General features: G+C 42.7%; 1 protein-coding gene across 2 annotated transcripts in view; it reads left to right on the forward strand.

Annotated features, from left to right (window-relative positions):
* The window catches only part of LOC105227822 (cadherin-related tumor suppressor), a 357,862-nt gene that overhangs the window by 306,900 nt on the left and 36,717 nt on the right, over positions 1–14,245 (forward strand). For both annotated transcript variants that reach the window (XM_029550888.2, XM_019990868.3), the window contains exon 7: positions 9,368–10,481. In XM_029550888.2, coding sequence (XP_029406748.2) covers positions 9,368–10,481 — 1,114 coding nt within the window. The remainder of the gene's footprint in view (positions 1–9,367; positions 10,482–14,245) is intronic.

Here is a 14,245-nt window from a genome sequence, read left to right on the forward strand (position 1 = left end):
AGGACAAATTCTTGCTTAGCGTGTCTGTCACCGTGGAGCTCCAGAATTTTAGTAGCCAAACTTCGAACCGACTTCTGTTTGCTGACCGGTGTGTTCCGCTCCTATGTGCACCCACAGTGTAGGCCATGACACTAGTCGAGGTTCCCCTTTCTTCTACTGGCGATGTCGTTAGCACAGCACTGTCAATTGTTGATAGATTTCTACCGACTTTGCGGGCATTTTCCTTCCCTAGTTGGACTAGCTTAACTCCACCCGAGATAAAGGCTGTACCGAGCCCTTTAAAAGCCTTGGCGAGTAATGGTTCCATCACTCTGGGTCCTGCGTTACTCCGGATATGTCTGGGTGACGGTTTTGACTTTCCTTCACGATCCGACTCCGGATCTCCTAATTTTATTTTAATGAAAAGTTGGTAAAATAGTTCCCACTCAGAGCCGCTTTCCGTTCATCGAAAGGTAATCGCCTTTAACTGTCCCCAATTTGTTTCTAACGAAGTCAAGGTGAGGATTGACGCCCGCTCTTATGGGACATTTCGTTCAGAGCCGATCAATGTAAAGTGATAGTCTTCTACCTACCACTCTGAGGTCTGTATTGGTTCTAACGCATTTGAGGTAGTTGTGATATTAGCCCACCAGCCTGCTAAGTGTCATATCAGCATATTCGAGTTGCAGAATGTCGCATCCACTAGCCCCGGGTTCAAACCGAAACCCAAAAAAATAAACGTTAATTCCTAATCATAGTCTGTGTCGAACCCAGTAGTGCAGAGCTAGAATGTTTTCATCCATACGTACGACCTGACCTATCCAGCACATCCAAAGAGCTGTCTGTTATATCTCGTACAGCTCATCCTTCCATCGACTGCGGTAATCACCGTTGCCCATGCGCAGTGGACCATAAATCATCCGCAAAACCTTTCTCTCGAAAACTCGTAGCGCTGACTCATCAGATGTTGTCATCATTAAATAATATGGTGCCGATATAGCAGGACGGAGATGATAAGTGACTTGTAGAAATTGGTCTTTGTTCGTCGAGAAAGGACTTCAGTTCACAATTGCCTAGTCAGTCCGAAGTAGCAACATATGGCTCAAGTAGTTCACGACTTTCGGTCTTAGACCAAGTATCCAAGTATCAAAAGGATCCATTTGAAGGCGAGCTAAAGAGAAAACACGAATCATTCCTCCCCATGGGTTGTGAGCTAGGTTTGGACCCGTCCCGTAAAGAAAACACCCCCCTTCCCCCCTGGAAAGAACACTGAATTGACAGCTTCTTATAAAAAATACGAATTTTTCTTCTAACATTAAACTTCCCTAGAAAACTCTTTGTTAAAAATATTATTTTTATGCTAAACAGAGTGAAAATAATTCTATTTCGACTTTTAGAAATTTATTCTCGAACCTGGTGAGTAAGAATAATAATATTTCGAAATTTCGAAATTTACTCTCGAACCTGGTGAGTTAGAATAATTCTATTTCGAATGTTCGAAATTTACTCTCGAACCTGGTGAGTTAGAATAATTCTATTTCGAATGTTCGAAATTTACTCTCGAACCTGGTGAGTTAGAATAATTCTATTTCGAATTGGTGAGTTAGAATAATTCTATTTCGAATTTTCGAAATTTACTCTCGAACCTGGTGAGTTAGAATAATTCTATTTCGAATTTTCGAAATCTAATCTCGAACATGGTGAGTTAGATTAATTCTATTTCGAATTTTCAAAATTTATTCTCGAACTCGGTTTGTCATGAAAGGCTGAAATACTAACGTTCTAATTCTGAAACTTATTTCTTTCATTTCACCAACACGGTCGACCATCTAGCAGCTGTTACTAAGTACCCTGAGACACTTAAGCAACAAATTTCACCAGCGGGACACACTCACTATATACGCATTAACATACACATCTCCATAAATTGCGCCGCATCTTTGAGTGTACCAAATTAACACACATAATAAATGTATTTTGATAACAAAAGTGCGAATGCTGCTTATCATTAAAAATGCCAGCGAACACACACACGCACATGTATATACACACATCTTCGTGCTTTTTTCGGCAGCTTTAAGTCCCTTAGCATTGCTTGCACTCGCATTCCCTATCCTTGTTGCGCGGCATTGCTTGCATTGCCTTCTTGCCCCGCGCACAGCATGAGTTATTCGCATTACATATTCACAGTTATCAGTTAATTAAAGTCATTCTTTACATTGAGCTGCGTGTGCACGCGCGGCTTCGTTACCGCGAAACACTCTTCACGAATGTGCAAGCGAAACAGCACGACTTACCTTCATCCATTGCATCGCAGCGTATATACGAGCATGAGAGGCTGTAAACCTTTTGGTGTTTGTTGCTGTTGTTAGTTTTGCTGCCGCTGCTGCTGCTTGGCGTATTGTAACAAATTTCAAGTTTATCTTTTTTATTGCTGTAATTTATTTAAATTTTACAGCTGATACCGTTGCCAACAACAACAACAAGCAATGCGGGAAAAATCGGAATAAGAACGCAAGAGAAAAATCACTTTGCACTGCACTCACTTAAAGTGGGCAAAGTGAGTGGTATCAAATATTTATGTACACCACGACGAATACATATACTTATACATATAGTACACACATATATGTATGTATTTACAGAGGGCAAATGTAGATTACGACTGTGTTCGGTGTAAGAAAGGTGAAATATTATTCCATGTTTGCAATGCCTTGCAACATTCGAATTCAGCTTTGCTGTATATTTCGTTTCGCATCTTATGGCGGCGCATCCATTTTCAGGTCACGTTAGTTGTACATCCCAATTTTAGGCAGGTCGCTATGTACTTGGTCCCTCCATTGGATACGTGAGCGCCCTTTCTTCCATTTACCATCTATGGGTCTCGAGTCCAAAAAGCTTTTTCTTGGTACACCAACTTCAATTTGAACGCATTCCTTATACTTTTATGCGCTCAGCGATATCCATGGCGCCGTAGGGCTCATACAGTTCGTGGTTCCATCTTCTTCACATTTATCGCTCACGCGGACGGCTCCAAAGAGCTTGCGAAAGATAGCTCTTTGGAATGATTCGAGTGCCATTTCATCTCGGTTCGTCATTGTGTATGTTTCTGTGCCATATAAGAGTACGGGAATGATGGGAGAAGGTTCTGCTTTTTAATTACCTACCGATCCAAAAGGTGCACCTGCTGGCAAGAGTTATTCTAGGGTTAATCTCCATTCTCAAATTATTGTTGGAATTTATATTCGTCCGAGTCATAAAAGACCTTAACTAACCATCAATATCATCTGTGTACCCCATCAGCATTGTTCCTTTAGAGTAAACAGTACCAATGCGGTTCAGATTAACGATTTTCCAGCATTATATTGAAGAAGACACAGGACAGCGAATCACCCCGCTTAAAATTTAATTTTATTGCGAACGGCTCGGAGTTGTTCTTTCCGATTTTAACGGAGCGTATGTGTTTTGCAGAGATACCAAATTTTCGGCGAAAAAGGTAATGGGTTTCGATCTGTTTCCACACAATATTGTCGACAGAATCCTTATATGCAATGTTAAGAAGACTGAAACCGCGATAACTTGCGCAGACAGCGCGATCTGCCTTCTTATGGACTTATATGCCAAACATATGGCAACCAAACCAAGCATAGCAAATGAAACATGCGCCTTTTTAGCTCCTCGTTTCCGGCTTTAAACAGCTCAGCCGGTATTTGATCGACCCCCCGGGGGCTTGGTTGTCCTTAGACCGATTTAGAGCTGTTTTCACCGTGATCGTCCAATCACGGTAGATTCATGTTGGGAATTCTTCTTTATCCGTTGCAGCGTTGCTTTCGCAATTGAGCAGTTTCGAAAAGTGTTCCATTCTAATTTCGATTGTACTCCGAGTGTCTATTAACAGGTTTCCACTGCTGTCTTTTCAGAAGTCGGCCCGCGGCATGAAAGCATTTGTTTGCTGCCTTAACTTCTGATAAAATTTTCGGTCCGAGCTCCTGCTAGCCAGCATCTCAAAGTCTTCTTCTTCTTCTTCTTGACTAGTGTGGACACCACTTACGTGATTATAGCCCAGCTAACAACAGCGCGCCAGTCCTTAGTTCTTTTCGCTATTTGGCGCTAATGCGAGGTACCATTTGTAGCCAGGTTCTGCTCCACCTAATCTCTCCAATGGAGTTCAGGTCTTCCTCATTCTCTGCTTCCACCGGCGAGTGCTGCGTCGAAAAACTTCAAAGCTGGAATGTTCTCTTCTAGCCGAATAAAATGACCTAGCCAGCGCAGCTACTGTCTCTTGATTTAACGAAATATGTCAATGTTGCCGTATATCCCGTACAACTTCGTTCCATCGGCTGCGGCACTCACCGTTGCCAACGCGCAATAGACCATTAATTTTCCGCAGAACCTTTCTCTCGAACATTCCTATGGCTGACTCATCAGAAGATGCAATTTCCCATGCGTCCGCATCATAAAGCAGGACGGGAATGATAAAGGACTTTTAGAGGTTAGGTCTTTGTTCGTCGAGAGCCAACTTTTCTTTTCAATTGTCTTCTTAGTCCAAAGTAGCACCAGTTGGCAAGAGAGATTCTGCGTTGGATTTCAAGACTCAAGCTCATCGCGCTCATATTTTGCTATCTCTTTCTGTTTTCTGTGGAAAAGACGTCTAAAATAGCTGCCATATAAACCGACCAATCGAAATAAAGTGCGCAGGGGTTTATGTTTTCCTGATTTGTACATCTTTTCTTTCTTTTTTGCTTCTAAATCTAAAATATCCACAAAAATGTAATTATATTTTCTTCATTGGAACAAAACTGATTGGCTTCACTGAAACAAAATGAAAATTGTGAAAAATTAGTCGTTGAAGTCAACAGTCTTACCAGCCTAAAGTCAAGCATAGATGAGACTAGATTTCAATTGAGATTTGCACTGCAACCAATGGTCTTTCTATTCTCCCCCCAATCCTCTATCATATGCCCTAACAAAAGCCTTTCATTAATTCGAGGAACTTGCTGGGCGCTATTGAAGTGATGTGGTCTGTACTTAGATATAAGGAGTTTTAAACCTTCGTCTACCGTTTGCTTGGTGCCCACTCTTACTACTTCATTTGCTGAGTATTTTCCAATATTTCACTGAAAATATTCTTTTGGCGCCTAAACCCAAGCACTTATGAGGCGCCTGAATTATTATTTGCCGAACTATAATAACACAATTCAAAGCTTCAGCTATTAAAAGATGATTTTTGTATTACCTTGCCTTTATTAAACACATCCTCAGCGTCTGCGCAAATGCTTAGACTTACACAAAATTAATGCTTTCACATATCTGCGCATACATATCGGCATTATTCTTCGCGCCAGCGCTCTGTAGCGGTAAGTAGGCGTTGCGTTGGTTAGCTGCGCGTTGCACCACAGGTTGTCGCCGCGCGTTGGCAAGCCGCGCTCACATGGCCAAGTGCAACCAGGCGACTGCCAAAGCGACGTTGCAAGTAAATACACGCGCGCACATAGCGCATGTGGCAAGTGCATTCTGTTTACTCGGCGCATTACTCAATTCAGTTGTTGTCATTGTTTGTCATATTTGTTGTTGGTGGTGGCATGTGGCCTGCCATCCATTTGGCCATTACGCGTGCATAGTGTTCGCGGAAAATATGCAACAACTTCATTAATAATATGCGAATCTCTCATTAGAAATCTGCGAGCAACTTCATTTATATTGCTACCTTTCAAATGCAAGCACAAGCGTGGCAGCGGTGTCTAGCTTTGTTTTTGTTGTGCATAAAAAATGGAAAATGTGGCGAAAAGCACACACGTGTGCTCGCTAATGTGGTTGTTCATGAGTGTGCGTGTGTGTTTTTACGTCTGTGTTGGTGTTTACCTTTAACTGCTTTGACCGCTGCTGACACTGACATTGTGCGCTTTCCAGCAACAGCAGCCAGCAGCCAGCAGCCAAGCGATATGTGATTTTACTATTTGCGCGGATTTTTGGATGCGCCATTTTTTACGCCAAGCGCTGCTTAAATTTGATTTTCATGCGTTATGCGTTGTTTTTGTTGTTGTTGTTGTTTTTGCTGTGCAAATGCGCACATTGGCGTCGTATGTTGCACGGCCTTACGCTTTTGGGTTCAGCTATCGCCACTTTATATCTACGGCAGTTATTCTTATGCTTCTTTTCGACTTTCCAGCATTGTTGCCACACCGCGCGGCGCCGCGCCGCCACTACAAAACGCTTGCCATTGCACGTATGTGCTTTTTGTTGGCTTTTCGTGCCTATTTTGATTGGCGTACGTTGCAACTATGCATTGGCCACACGTTGCACACACCTTGCCACAAGTTTTGTTGCAGCCAGCGACTGCTGCTGCGGCGGGCAAAGCAAATTTTAATGAAGCTAATAAATTTTCGTTAATGTCCACAGCGAATAGATTTGCAAATTTAAAGGAATTGCTGCAGCTCAAGGCGCTGTAAGTGCCATCGCAAGCAATGCCAGCAACGGCAATTGCTGTCTGCCGCAGCAACAAAATCAGAGACGAGCGAAAAATGGCCGTCGCAGCGCCTGCATGCAACAAAGTGCGCGCGCGAAATGCGCTACAACAAATTTATTGCGATTACTTTGCAGTTGTTGTTGTTGGCAAACAACACTTTGTTTTTGTTATTGTTGTTGTGTTAGTGGCAGCCGCCATTGCTGCTGTTGATGTTAATAAATCGTTCGCAATTAGAAATTGCATTAAAGCCTAAATGAGTGCGCTGTTGCGTTTCGGCTTTTTTCGTCAACAGCAACGGTGCTTTGTCGTTCGTTGAGTTCCTCCTGCCTGCCTGCTCTCTCGCTTCCTGCTTTGACATGTAGTATGCTTTAGTTTTTGTCGGCGCCTACGTAACTTTTCTTGCGCCATTAACGCCTGCGGTTGCCGGTTGCTTTGGAGAAAGCTTCCAGATTTTTCTTTTGTTTACCGCGCGTCTGTCCGTCCGTCCTATTTGTGCCGTTGCTATTGCCTTTGCCGCTTTAACTTTTTACAGTTGCGCACAGATTTAATTTTATTGCAAACAATTTTATTAAAAATGTTCTCACATTTTCCCCAACAGCAGTCGCTTATCGTAAAGCGTTTATCGGCCCCGATGCAGGCAGCATCTGCTTCATTGCTGCTGAACCCGTTCGTGACTCGGCTGTTATGATTTTTATTTTGCCGCATGCGGTTAGAAATCGCAAAAAGGTTCAAAACATATATTTCGTTCATTTTGTTATTGTTGTAATTAAAGTCCTTCATGCATTTGGTGCAGTTTGAGGCAGCAAACGGAGCTAAAATACCAGAAGAGCAATGAGTAGCAGAAAGTTCAGTTGAGTGATACTTTTGAAGCAATATCAAATTGGATAATATACATAGATATGTATATATATTCTAATGTGCATCGTTAAATATTAAACTCGAAGAATGCAAACTGTTTCAAAGCATATGTTATTCACCATGCAAGTCTTCAGTCAGACGGAGGCGGTCTTTGATACTGGTAGGTTTGAGGTTGAAATGAACCTCAAGTATCTCATCAATTGCTTTATCTGCGACAGAACTATCGTGTCGTTATCCCTCACCGCCGGCTTTAAACAGCTCAGCTGGTATTATTCCGGTTTTTCTTAAACCGTCGTAAAACTTTTCACGTCGTCTTGGTTCGTCAATCGACCAACTTCGTTGTCACGGTAGATTGCTGGTGCGGGTTTTCTTCATCGTATCGTCATTTCACTGTCATGGCGGAGTGGAGCAGCGCACGTACACTACGATAGCTCAATAGACCCCGAGAAGCTGGGGTTCTGCCTCCTTTACCCTGGATCGTAGTGCTAAATGAACTATTGAATGAACTCGATTGACGAGACTAACGAGTGATAGCCTATGCAGATGATGTTTCTCCCATGGTTAAGCAAAATTAATGGATACCGTTTACGCGTTAGCACCAGCGTACCTCAATGTGATAGCTGGCTGGGTGTAAAGAAACGTCTTAGCGGTCAAGTAAAACAGAACTAGTTTTATTTACCTAAAGTCCACAATTAACCCCTTCTCACATTAGCTTGGCTTCACCCCGGCGATAAGGTGAAGTACTTGGAAACCCAATCTTCAGGAGCGGGTGAGGAAGACATTAGTTGTTCTAAGTTACCGGAATTGACTCGGATTTGATCCGACCAAGGGCTGTTTTTTCGAAGATCTAACCCCGTTTGGATCCCCGTTCCATGATGGCACGTCAAATCATCTAAATATGGCCCACGCTACAGATGATATCAGATTCCGGAAAACTGGGCATCCTAAGGGTTCCAAAATACTCTCTCACTTCGTATACATCCCTGATCACTTGAACTACTACGTCGTGGAGCCTACTTCAGCGGCGTCATTTCCATGCACATAACTCCGGAAAAGTTTGGGTAGTCAGAGTCGCTGGAGCAGAATCGTAATTAGCTTTTTCGAAAATGAATCGAATCTTAAGGAGAATGTTGGAGTGGAAGTCTTCTGTCGGCAGCTCTGCCTCAACTCTCGTTTCAGTCTGGCAGACCGATGTAGTGTCTTTTATGCAGGAAAGGCAGTTATCAAGGTAGCAGCAGATGTACTTGTGACGGTGATCTCAAAGCTAGTTATGGAGAGCAGGACTCATACCACGCTACTTCCATATTAAACGGGCTGGGTGCCAGTTCCATGTCAATTCCCATCAGGATGGCAACGAACAGAGGTTCCACTGTCTTTATGCATTCGGACGTTGGATATATGAACTTCCCACGAACTTGGACTACGTTGGTCAGCAACCAGAACTTGTGGGATTGCGAAAGTCTTATTGCTCAGAGTGGAACAAAAAGCACGGCTCACATATGCACAATGATAGGCATCCTAGCTAAACACTGTCCCATTGACACACACAGGGTGAAGGACGCATTCTGATAAAATTAAAATTAGAAAAATGAGGTGGAGACATATAGACACTTTCCCCTCCACTATCAAGCTTTCACCATATTAAGGTTTAAGCAGCATTGTTATACTTTCTGTGAACCCAGCGAATTGGCTGGAGTAGATACTAGCCAGCTCCATAAATGTATCGCTGGCTTTAGACGCTTTGCAAATATACGAGGGTGATTTTAAGAGAATATGAATATGAATAAAGTGACTAAGCTGTCTGCAGGACTCTAAAGAGTTCTTACCTCTCTATAATGATATTACTCTCAATTTCGAGGACATTCTCTTCAGTAATCTAACAAAATAAAAGTGACTTTGTAAATAATTTCATGTAAGTGTGCTTAACGCAAAACATATGTATTGTTTCTCTAATGTATTCTAAGTTATAATGAAAATATTGAACTTTCATTTGAAAATTCCGGAAATCTTTTTCTTACTTAAAAAACTAATAAATATCTTTTTTTCTCTTTCTCATTTACACAGGTCACAATCGTTTTGAAGGACGTCAACGACGAAGCGCCGAGTTTCACTTCGCCCAACGAAACCAGTGTGCTCGAAAATATCGCTCCCAACACTGTGGTCATGGTCGTTAAAGCCCTCGATCGTGACGAGGGACGCAACGGTTATATCGAATATTTGCTCGACGGCAAAAAGTCAGCAATCACCAACCACGATTATGACGATGAAAATAATATACCCTTCACGTTAGGCGCTGTGGATGGACTACTACGCGTTGCCGGACGCTTGGATCGTGAACTGCGCGCCAGTTACTTGCTCAACGTGACCGCACGAGATCGCGGCGAACCACCGCAAGCCACACATATGCAGATCACCGTGCGCATACTGGACGAAAACGACAACAGTCCCGTCTTCGATCCCAAACAATACTCGGCTTCGGTGCCGGAGAATGCCAGCATTGGCGCAATGGTATTGCAAGTGGCCGCCACCGATATAGATGAGGGCGCCAACGGACGTGTACGCTTCTCTATCGCTGCCGGCGATGATAACCGCGACTTTAGCATCAGCGAAGACTCAGGTGCTGTGCGCGTCGCCAAGAATTTGAATTATGAGCGTAAATCGCGTTATGTGCTGACGGTGCGCGCTGAAGATTGTGCCGCCGATGTCGTGGCCGCAGCCGCACAGCTGCAGTTAGGCGGCAAAGTAGGCGCTGCGAGTGGCGCAAATATGGTGGTTGTCGGCAGTGGTGGTGTTGTTGGCGGCGGTGGTGGTGTTGGTGGTTTAGCGGTTGCCGGCGCGGCTAAGCATGGTGTGGAGCAGCGTGAGACACGCTACGATACGGCCGAACTGACGATCATCATCATGGACATCAATGACAATCCGCCCACATTCCTGCACTCCCCCTACCTGGCGTATGTGATGGAGAATGTTATACCGCCTAATGGCGGCTATGTGCTGACAGTGGAGGCCTACGATGCTGATACACCGCCTTTTAACTCGCAAGTGCGCTACTTTCTGAAAGAGGGCGATACAGATCTATTTCGCATAAATGCATCGACAGGCGAAATATCATTGCTGCGGGCGCTCGATCGTGAGGCAAAGGCTGAGTACACGCTGACGCTGGTCGCCATGGATACAGGTGAGTCCACATAATGCATAATTTCCTATATATGAAAAATATGTATATGAATGTATTACAACAAAAACAATATGAAAAAGAGCTCATCGCAAGCATGCTTGTCTACGGCAAGTAAAAGCTGACTGTTTTGCGGCAAGCTGAGTGCGCGCAAGATAATCTTAATGTTTTGGAATTTGAGCTGCAGTAGCCATGCGGAGTCGGAGTCGGAGTGAGTTGGAAAGTAGTAGAGGCGCAGTGCAGCGCCAAGCGGGCGGGCAGCTACACAAAGTGCTTCTGGGCATTCCCAGTTGGTTGTGTGTGCTTTCATATGCATGAGCGTTGGGCGCAGACGCGATCATCACAAGCGCGTACACGTTATGGCCAAATGATCATATCAACTTGGCGTTCGACTTTTCGGTCAGTCGCACTGCTGTTGTTGTTTGTTGTTGGTACGGTTACGGTTGCCGGTAGGCTGACTGGTCAAGCGCAGCCATGCCATATGCAAAATACACTGTCACTGTCTTTTATTTTTTTGGGCAGAATTTTTGCATGTTGCTAGCGCATGTGTGTATTTGTAACTGAATGCCGCACATATACACATCTATGTGCGCATACATATATCATAAGCTGGGAAAGGAGGTGTTTCCCTCGCCGGTAGTAAACACAGCTACGACAGCACCTTAAGTACATAGCTCAGCTTGCTTGCTTTCTTGTTGTTTTGTGCTGCAAGTTGCCTTGCAAACGCCCTAGTTGGTCTGGAGAAAAACAAAAAAAAATAATGCGGAAACTTGACTTGTTGATTTGTGCTTGTTCGTGTGCGCATGTCTCGTGTGTGCCGTGGCATCTTACGCTTCAGCTGCGCCTTTCTTTCTGCGCAGTTTACTCACACGTTGCATCTCAGTTTCATTCATTATCTGCGTTGTTGTTGTTGGTTGCTCTGTGGTTTCGTTATTGTGCCCCTAAAGAAAATACATTCTGATAATTACAGTAATTTGTTAATGTTACACTCATGACTCTTTCGCTGTTGCACCTACTGCTACATCTTCTTTTTTGTCTCATACGGATTTTCATGTGTTTGCATCTACAGGTTGTTGTGTGCCCGCTCAGAACGCAGTCACAGACATCACGTTGATTATATTAGCTTGGTATCAAAAGTTAATGCACACACTTGCACCTACGAGCCTTACTCCTTACTCATATACCGTTGTATATAAACACTTATGAAATGCAAATATATGCTTTGTGTGATTTTCTGTGGTCGAACATGCTTTCCGAAGCTCATTTATGATAAATTTTCCAAGCCCTATATGAAATCGGAAGTATTCCTATCAACGATTTATTTGACTAATTGCTAGCCTTAGATTTGTTAAAAACAGTAAAGTAAGCTTATATTCCCTTTAGTTTTGTCGAAATTTCATATATCTTATTTTGCTTCATTTGAGGTTGCAGCAGAGCCTACGAAACATCTTCAGACTAGGTTAGCTTATGAGGTTGATTCTCAGAGAAACCTCACTTGAACATCCCAGCATGCCAGTCTGGTGTGTTACCTTAAACTCCTACATTTTTAATGTCAGTTACGTCTTTGCTTTCTAGTTCGACGAAGATAAGACTGCCAAGGTGTTTCAACCTCAGTCTGGACAACAGACGAGAAAGTGTCTAGATGTTTCCTCTCACAACTTTGACAGCTTCTGCCCAAAGATTTTTATTCTTAACGTATGAATGCCTACAGGATAATGTCCAACAACAATCGTTGTGATTTCCGTTAGTACCTGCCGAAGTCAGTCTAACCTCACGGTGCTTTTTTAAAGCACATAGATCAATACAATGTGTTGATCAGCGCCCAAATAATAAATCACATGTTTTTTGGTTCCAATTGGGCGTATAGAAGGAACATCTTTTCCACCTTTGTCGGGCGGTCGGGTGGTCTAAAACCGATCTAAAACCTTTGCCGTGCTGTTGGGTCCGGCATCCGGCCACAGTGCAACTCCCCACTGAATTGAGTTTTTCAATCCTAACTGCCTTTAGGTTTAAACCACAGCCACCACGATTATCCCCAAAGGGCCAAACCCAATGAGCAGATTGGAGCAAGCTTCAAGAGCTAACTGCTCCCGGTGATACCAGATTACAGTCTCCAGTCAGAGCCTATAGCTTTTGCTACTACCAGTTGAGCACCCAACAACTTAATGACTGATGACATTTGTCGCCTGAACTTCAAATGTCTTTTTTTTAGAAGGAACTTCATTCAAAGTCTAAAAAATTAGTTCAAGCTGAGTATTAGAGCACTATTTCTGGATTTTAGTCGCCTCTTACGACGGGCATACCTTACCGCGGGCAAATTCTACCCCCTGCCCGCTGGGGTTGGAAAAAGGTTGGTAAGAATGTCTACGATTACGCCAAGATGAACTTAGAAGATCTACTATGTTCTACTCCAGGCCAAAACGTTGTCGTTGATCAGCGCCTGCTAAGCATACGCGAGGTTCACTGGTCCAGTAGTAATGCAATGGAGATTCAGCACAGTTCCATTCCGATGTGATCAAGATAGGGGTGTCCTCACATATTAGATCATCGGCTTTCTACTTTATTCTTGCAAGCTGCTTAATTGATACCCACGTGTGAGCAGGATGAGCTTAATGATAGTTCAAGTACGACCACTTGTGATCAGGTGTTTACTATAGCTCCATTTTCAACCAACTACAAGTAATCTATTAAGCTTTCTACCAACCAATCCATCAAGCTACTTAAAATGCCTGTTAAAAACTAAAGTTATCAGAGCTATAAAGGAACGTGGACTTTTGTAGAGTTTTATACTTTACTGATTGAATTTCATAAATATATTTCTTTTATGCATGTAATCTACCTTTAAAACACTTGCTATGATAATAAACCATCTTTATTCGTTAATTGTGACAGACTCCTTTTCTACACCATCCTGTATCGGTTATCTTATTGAGTGAGAAGTCGTAAAAGAGTCAAATGAAGTTTTCAAAGTGACATATTGTTTTCTCTATACGCCTTATATAAACTGAAAATATAAAGGCACCAAAGCTCTCGGAAAGCTTACTACGGGTTTTTCGAAAGCTCAATATTCACTTTCCAAGATCTCACTTTTGACTTTACAAAAGCTCACTATTCACTTTCCGAAAGCTTACTATTTACTCTCCGAAAGCTTCCTACTTCTATCAGAACGATTCTAATATTATATTATTCTAATATTATATGTATTAGCAAGGTATGAAAGCTCTCCGAAAGCTTACTACTTGCTTTCCAAAACCTCACTATTCACTTTCTAAAAGCTCACCACTTTTATAAGAACGATTTTAATATTATAATAGCAGGGTACGAAAGCTCTCTGAAAGCTTTCTACTCGTTGTCCGAAACCTCACTTATCGCTTTCCAAAAGCTCTCTATGCATTCCTCGAAAGCTTATTATTCGCTTTCCGGAAGCTTTCTATTCACGTTTCGAAAGTTTACTATTCACTTTGCGAAAGCTCGCTCCTCCTATCAGAAAGCTTCTAATATTATAATTATAATTCAAAATATGTACTTTATAAATTATTTTCGAGCGTCTGCAAGTCCAGTTGCTACAGTTTCTTCGGAACATTTCTTTGCAACATCTTCATCCCGCATCTCTACTTACAAGATCTCTACAGCTGTACACATGTATAGCAGCGAGTAATATGTAATTGCTACTAATGAAATATGCAATAATAAAATTCAGTACTTTTTTCTTACTCAATCAACGCTTACTGCCACAGCACATCTTTAAGTTGTTGTAGTTGTTAGAA

Source organism: Bactrocera dorsalis, chromosome 1, assembly GCF_023373825.1.
Source record: "Bactrocera dorsalis isolate Fly_Bdor chromosome 1, ASM2337382v1, whole genome shotgun sequence".
NCBI lineage: Eukaryota > Metazoa > Arthropoda > Insecta > Diptera > Tephritidae > Bactrocera > Bactrocera dorsalis.